General features: G+C 48.6%; 1 protein-coding gene across 1 annotated transcript in view; it reads left to right on the top strand.

Annotated features, from left to right (window-relative positions):
- Positions 1-7905, top strand: part of LOC120449602 (myocardin-related transcription factor B) — a 40692-nt gene extending 32787 nt beyond the window's left edge. The window contains exons 4-5 of the mRNA XM_039632170.1: positions 2572-2637; positions 3213-7905. Of these exons, the coding sequence (XP_039488104.1) occupies positions 2572-2637; positions 3213-7480 (4334 nt within the window). The 3' untranslated portion in view covers positions 7481-7905. The remainder of the gene's footprint in view (positions 1-2571; positions 2638-3212) is intronic.
- Positions 7906-8146: the final 241 nt, after the last annotated feature.

The raw sequence follows: 8146 nt of genomic DNA on the forward strand, positions 1-8146 counted from the left end.
ATTTAAATAATATATTCTTTTCGCTTTTCCCAAAGAGTTTCTAAAAAAAATTGAAACACTTGAAAATCCAATAAAAATTGGTAGAAGTGGTACTACTTTTCTGTGCAATTTACTGACCTCTTAAGCCCAATGTGCCTGCCCCCTGGTTGGTTTTTTCGTGCATTTGCCTAGCTGGGATGATGGCGTCTTGGTTTACTCAGAGCAACGTTGATCACGTAATCGATTTTATAATACAACATATAGACACGCAGTTGGCCGAACTCATTTGTGTGCACCCTCTCTCTCTCTCTCTCCCCCTCTCTCTCTTGCTCTTTCGGCCAGCTTTTCCCGCTCTCCTGGCGGATTTTCAGCATTTTTCCCGGCAATTGTTTACCTGACCTTCGCCACAGGCACTGGGTTTTCTCGAAGGCGAAGGGCAGCTAACCGCAGCGAAATACACACATTTATTGCCTATCGCATAAAACTTTTATGTGTTTAATTTGGAATTTATGTTATTGTTTTTATCAATTGAGGGTGTTGGATCGTGGTGTGATAGGTGTGTGTGTGTGTATCGCACATTTCGCGCATAATTAATTTACGGGGGCGACAGTGTTTCGTCACCGAGACGATTTTCCAGTGTTACAAGGCTAAATTTTCGAGTGTTTTCCGTGTCTGCCGTAAACAACAACAAGAATTGGTTCTCGGGCCTTTTTTTTTGTTTTTCGCCGCTGTTGGGTTGTTTTGCACACATTTTTGTGTGGCACACTTCAATCGTAAAATCGCCAACAACAGCTGCCATCGCCGTCTGAGACAATTACGCGCCTTGGCAGCTCTCTTGACTTTTTATGATGACTTCCGACAAAGAGCCCAAATTACTTTAATAACGTCATCGTCACTTTGATGTCGACTTTGTTGTGGCGTCAAATGTTTTTTCGAAGTGTTCGTTCGGTGTCTGCCTGGGCAGCACCAGCACCAGCACTAGCACCGAAAATTAAATACACCGACTAAAAGGCTTCGGCTAACCCACTTACTCGTACTTAGATTGCACACTGAATGCACAGCAACCGCAGAAGTCGAAAGTGCAGAATGCCAACAGAGAGGTATGCACTTACGTGCACTGTAAACAATTTTCCTTAAATAACTTCTCTTTAAATTGACTCCTTATGAGAAAAGCCAGAAAAGAGTAAATTAAATGCAGTCATTTGAGAAATTCAAGGATATGCCTGCGGTGCACGAATACCATATCCAAAAATGAATGAGAAATCGTTAAGAATTTCTGCGTAGTAGATGCAGTACATCTTTGCAGATTTCCGGTCTTAAATGCTTATTCCTCGACTTGGTTGGTAGCCGCAACCACACCCGGTGCACTGCCCTTCGTCTCCGTGTGGCTTTTGCTGCTCGCAATCGCCGTGGGGCCATGGGATTTTGTGTTTTCGTTTCATTTGCGGCTTTGGCTTTATTTACCGTCAGATTCCAGCCTACTGTAGATAGATGGGGCCCCCCACACCCATCACTCCTTCACTTAGTGTATCAGTGTACCAGTGACCTGCGCCTTAATGGGCTTTATTTCGTTTTAATTACATGGCTGGCTGGCCATTTTGTGAATCAATTTCGCCAGTGCCCGGAATGCTAATTGAAGGTAATGATATTAGGACAGCAGGTCGTATGCTTAATATGCCAAAACATTCCCTCGAGACTGAAATTACATTATACAATGCTCGCACGCATTTAATCGGCCATTCGGATTTAATGCTGAAAGGATAATGTCCCATTAATTGATTATTTTATACGCTTTGCGATTATAATTAGATTATAGCGACTTCGAGATGCCACTGCCTTCATCTTTCAAAGTCAATTCGGGGGCTTATGGTGGTTCCTTATTCCTTGTTTCCCATTATTTATTTTGCAGCAGTCTGTCACGCGGTTCACAGCGGCTTCCATTGACTGGATGCCAAGTTAATTGACATCAATCTGTTATTTAGCCGCCCGAGGAGCAGTGGCAATCTAATCAGATTATTACGCATACGCCCCATGGGGCCACACCTTCGTCGCCAAACGGCAGCTTCTGACTTTGGCTTCGCTTTAGCTTTGGCTTTGGTCTGGCTTAAATATTTAATTTTCCAGCCCAAACTTTTTACTCTTGGGCTTGTAAATATATATATATGTATGTATGTGCACATTGCTCACACCATAATAGCCCGCACATAAAGATATTAAAAACTTTTCCTTTTTTCGCGCTGCCTTGTTTTTCCCATTCGCAGCTGCCTCTTGACATTTATTGCCATTGCCCTGGCATTGTCAAAAAGCTAGGAAAAGGCAAAGTTTTCGCCCAAAAATTATTTCCCCCAGCTGTTTCGAGCACTTTTTTATGGGATTCCTATGTTTGAACTCCACTCCCCCGCGAATTGTTTCTATAATTTACGATTTTTGTGGTTTTTGATTTGTTGCTAACAAGTTGTCGGCCAGCTATGGTTGTATGCAGCTTACACCTAACTTTTCGCTCAGTTCTCCAATAGAAGTTCAATAATTTTGTATTTCTAACACTATTTGCCGCTTAACTAACTTGCTTCTTTGGTTCTCCATCTTTTGCAGCGCTCAAAGTGAAGCTCATGGTGCGACGTCCACACTCGCAGCTCGTCGAGCAGGGCATCATACCATGTAAGTAGATGGGTCCGAAAAGCAGATTCTATTCCTGCCCCGGGTCACAGCATTTAGCCGCTTAGTCAGATCGATAAAATACACATTAACCTCACTTAGCCGGTTCAGAGCATCTGCTGGCGTAAAATTCATCGGCAGCCAAAAAGGATATGCAAATACTGCCGTCGAACATTTCATTTCAATGGCTTTCAAATTTATGCGCAAGGAAAAGGCGAAACCGAGGAAAAGAATCCTGAAAAATACGCAAATTTACAAACTAATTCAAAGCCCTCAACGCAGACGAAAGTGAATTTGAATTTATATTATAAATTTGTAGCAATGCTGAGGCGCCAAGAGCCAGGATAAAGCTGAGCCAACTTTTGGGCACTGGATCAGAAATACATTTTGTGTATTCAAATAGCAGTAAGAGATTGTCGACGGGGCTAGGAAATGCATTAAATGTATTAGATGTTGATGAGCCGATGAGGTTTTCAGATCTCATTTTTCATCACAACTTATTTCTTAGCTTAGTAAAGTAATTGTGATTAAATGTAATGAATAGTTTACTTAACCAAATGTTTGTATATATTTAACAGCTCTAAAAACCTCGCCCGCTATCCACGAACAATGCAAGCAACTGGAGCGCGCCAAGACGAGCGATATGCTGAAGGCCAAGATCCAGCAGCGACCCAATCGCGAAGACCTCGAGAGGCTGCACATTCTCGAGGAGGACGAGTGCCACATCGATCCCAGTTTGGCGGAGAAACAGCGGATGCTGAAGAAGGCTCGCCTGGCGGACCAGCTCAACTCTCAGATCCAACATCGTCCTGGTCCACTGGAGCTAATCAAGAAGAACATCCTGCACACGGAGAAGCCGATCGAGAAGATTGTCAAGGAGGGACTCGTATCCTTCAAGGCAACCAGCGAGGGCCTGCTCACAAGACCCCAGCATCCGCACAGTTATGTGACCTTCGATGATGATTCCCTGAGCTCAGAGAGCGATACGAGGCAGACACCGCCGCGTTTGGATGAGGCTATGGTCGCCACCTCCAGTTCACCCACCGATGTGCTGCAGGCGGCGGCTGCTTCAGCGGGTATCGTGACCATGGCCTTGACCATGCCCACAGCTGGTCAGCTGGTGGTCACCTCACCACAGATTCTTCCCCAGCAGCAGCAACCGAAAGCTGTAGTGGTGCCGGCTCCAGTACCACCACCTCCGCCGCCGCCACCACCACTGCCCATGACCAGTATCATCAAGGTGAAGCAAGAGACGGCCAATCTGTACGAGGAACTGTGCCAGAGTGTCACCGGTACCACAGCTAGTCCGGTCAACCATCTGTACTCGCCCTGCTCACTGGCCTCAAGTACCTCCATGCTAAGTCCGCTGTCTTCCATCGCCTCTCCGCCACCACCACCGATGACCACCACACGTCTGCATCTTGCACCCGTGTCCGTGAAGTCTGATGCTCCTGGGAAGGATAAAAACAGAAAGAAGTCCAAGTCTAAGCCAGTGTCGAAGGCGCGCACCATCAAATTCCACGAGTACAAGGGTCCGCCGAGTGCCGCCGGGCAAAAGCAGGATCAAACGCAGCCGGAAGAGACCTCCTACCAGCTGATGTTGGAGCAGCAGAACTGTCTGCTCAAGTTCCTGGAGAACCTCAACAAGAATCAGTCCATCATCCCAGCGCCCAGTGCGCCGGGTGTTATGCTTCCAGCAGCTCCTAGTGCAACCAACAGCATCACGGTAACTACGAAGACGGTGCCCGCCTTGGCCTCGCAATCCGCTCCAGCTCCAGCTCCCATCAGCCTGCCCAACACCATATCCATAACGAGCAGTACCGGTGGAGCTCCACTTAACTTTGGAGACGCCGCTATGTTGACGCCCACGCCGGCGGCCACACCCACACCGCCCACCCTGTCGCTGATTGCTACACCACAGCAACAGTTGCAGCTGCATCAGCAACACCAACAGCTGCATCAGCCAACTCCTGTACAACGTCCACCACCACTGCCCTCGCCAGCGCTCTCGGTCAGCTCCTCTATTCCACCCAGTCCGGCCACCAGCTATGCCGAATCCACTACCAGTTCCATAACGGATTTGACCCGACTGGAGAAGATGAAGGTCTCTGACTTGAAGCAGCATCTAAAGCGCAGGAACCTGCCCGTTTCCGGTCCCAAGCCGCATCTGATTGAGAGGCTGAAACCGTATCTGCCCCTGGAACCACTAGACAACAATGTAACTCCCGCTCCAGCCTCGAGCAACAGCAACAACACCTCCGAGGTGATCACCATCAGCGATGCTATGGACACGAGCAACTGCGGTTTGTTGGAGCAACCTCCACCAGTGACCATGTTGGTTTCAGATGCAGGCATGGAGCACGAGCAGATGGATGTGGTGCAGCAGCAGATGGATAATACGCATCCGATGACGCTGCAGACCATTCTTCCACCACAACCGCAAACTGCAACCATAATCCTGACCAACGAGGAATTGCTCAGGGAGCAGCAGCGCAAGATTGACGAACTGCAAAGGCAGTTGCAGCGATCGCAGCAGGAGTTGCAGAAGATACGCCAGCGGCAACAGCAGCAGCAACATCAGCAGCAGACGGTTACCGCTCAAGTGGTAAATGCATTGCCTACGCAGCAGATAACGCTGATCACCACGACATCCAATGGGCCGCAGCAGACACTGACTGTGATGCCGCAGCAGGTGGAGAAGAATGTACCCGCCAAAGTGACGGTGAAAGCTTCTGGAGGCAACAACAACCATAAGGTAAATGGACTGCAACAACAGGGATCTGCAGCCAAGAAGCCAGCCAGCAGCAACTCGAACAGCAGTAGCAACATTTCCTCATCGAATCCACCGCCAATCAACCAGAAAATGGTGGTCAAGCAGCAGCTGGAGGCTAAAATCCAGAAGCAAAAGGCAGCGGCAGCGGCCGCCGCACAGCAGCAACAACAGCAGCAGCAACAGCAGCAGCAACAGCAGCAGCAACAGCAGCAGCAGGCACTGCAGCAACAACAGCAGCAGCAACAGCAACAGGTGCGCCTGCTCACGCAAAAGACACAAACTGTATTCATTCCATTCAACAACAACAATCACATAAACAACGCTTCTGCCAAGACAACAACCAAGAAATCCAATGTGCCCGCCAACCATACAAACACAACCACCACAACCATGATGCAAGCAGCCAAGCCGGCAGCAATTGCGACAGCAGCAGCAGCCTCGCCAGCCACTCAACACCACAATAACTTGGGCCTGCTGTGGAACGAAGGAAATCAGACCATACTACTGGTGGGTCTAAATGATCAGCACATGACGGCGCACACGCTGGGCAATATCAGCCTAACGGCCACCACCACAACAGCAGCAGCAGCACCGCCAGCGGCTACTCCAGTTGCAGCATCCACGACAGCTCCGCCAAAGAAGATACTGAATGGCCACCAACGCACAAACTCCCTGCCCAGCATTGTCTTTCCCATCGAAACCAAGTCCATCATTACACAGCAGCAGTTGCAACAACTCCAGCAGCAACAGCAACAGCAATTCCAACCTGTCCAGCAACCACAGCAGCAGCAACTAAACCATGTGGACATCAAGCCCTCACCAGCACCACCGCCGCAGTACGAAGAGGCCACCAAGCAGCTGGCGGCCAGTAAGGCGGCAGCTTTGAATGGCCTTCTACCGCTGGTCAAGATTAAGGAGGAGCCCGTTCAGTCGCCCGTTCCCGCTGCAGCGCCTCCACCGCAAACAGCTCCTCTGTGCAAACGCAAGACGGCGAGCATTAAGTCCGAACAAGTCAGCGATGTTCTGGACATACTAATCAAGCAGGGTGAATTGCCGGAAAGTGCCGCTCTGGAGCCCATAACACCGCTAACGCCGCTGCCAGAATTGTCCATGTTCAATGGAGCCACGCCCACCACTGCGGCTGGTGGAGCCAGCATAGTACCCATGGTGCCCAAGCTGGAGACGCCAGTCACGCCAGTCCAAACCCTCGACATGGCCATGGACACGAATGAGCCGCATGTGGGCTTTGCCACCAATCAGGCTCCGAATCATGTTTTCATCGAGAGCATAGACATGGCCTCGCCCCTGCAGACCGATTCGAGCGCCATTGATGCCGAGAGTGTGGCCAAGACCTTAGACATTTTCCTGGAGCAGCACCATGCCACACCTCCACCGAGCACACCGCCCAAAAGTTGCCACAGCGGTAGCGAGAAGCCAAACAGTCCGGATGCCAAGCTCAATCACTTTGATGAGTACGAGTTGCTGGAGCTTATGTCGCAGCAACTTGAGATGGACATGGGAGATGACTCCAGTGGCTATTGTCACGCCTCGGCGGCGAAGAGCAGCAACAACAACGGCAACCTGCGACGCGATCTCAATCCCAGCCTGCAGCCGTCCATCAATGAGCTGCTGGATGCGAGCAGTCCGGACAACGTTCTGCTGAACAATAACCCGGGTGCCGATGTGGACTTCGATGCGGATAGCTTTGTGGCCCAACTGAGTCAGCACGTCACCGGAAATGGAAATAGTCCGGGGGCCAATTGCAACGGATCCATTGAATCCTCGTCGTCCGCGGTGAATAGTCACTTTGGAAGCCACAGCACACCAATGGATTGCGATGATTTCGAGAGCACACTCAACTCCTTCATGCAGGCGGTGACTCAACCACAGGCGGGCCAACACGGCGAATACACGACGTCGACGAGCATGGCCAATGGAACTGGTGGAGGAATGGGCGTGGACAATGGCACCGGTGGGGCAGTGGACGCCTTCAATGCCAGCGGCGATATATTCGATCTGTTCAACATGGATGACTACAAGATGAACTGGGCGGCAGGAGATTTTACCGTCTAGGCGGTTTATGTATTCATATAGCCCTCGAGGAGGCAGGGCAGAATTTTCAGAAGAATTCATCTATATATTTCCCCAACTTTGTTCCGTATCGAGAAAAAACAAAACTCACAATCCAGCGTGGTGCTCACTTTTCTGAAAATATTCCTGAAGAATTCGTTTCGAAGAAAGCAAACACACACACACACACACACAAAAAAAAACAAAACAAATCCTATTTATTTTCTAAATGCATTTAAAACATTTGAACGTCAGTTGAAATTTCGAAACTTTACTATTTCCAAGAAAAACTAAAAAGAATGCCAAAATTGCCGGGAGTTACACTCCAAAACCATACTTTTGCACCCTTTCCTGTATAAGCAAGAAAAACAAAAACCACAAAAAACAAAAAACAGCCAAAACATTTAGAAAAGCATAACAAGTAAAACTTATCATAAACTATCATTAAAACGTAAGCCTAAAATGTTGTAAAGATCGATAAAGAGAGAAAAGAAAAACAAAAGTACATGTTTCTAATGAAGGTCATTCCAATTTGAGAATAATGCGAGTGAAATCTAACTAACTAAACCGAATGGAAGAATGAATGAGTTGAGTCCAGGATGCGGAAGGGAGAGAAAGCGGCAAGGGAAAGAGAAATTAAGCTAATCAAAAAATCTACAAAAATCTTTA

This window comes from Drosophila santomea, chromosome 3L, assembly GCF_016746245.2.
Source record: "Drosophila santomea strain STO CAGO 1482 chromosome 3L, Prin_Dsan_1.1, whole genome shotgun sequence".
In the NCBI taxonomy this organism is placed as follows: domain Eukaryota; kingdom Metazoa; phylum Arthropoda; class Insecta; order Diptera; family Drosophilidae; genus Drosophila; species Drosophila santomea.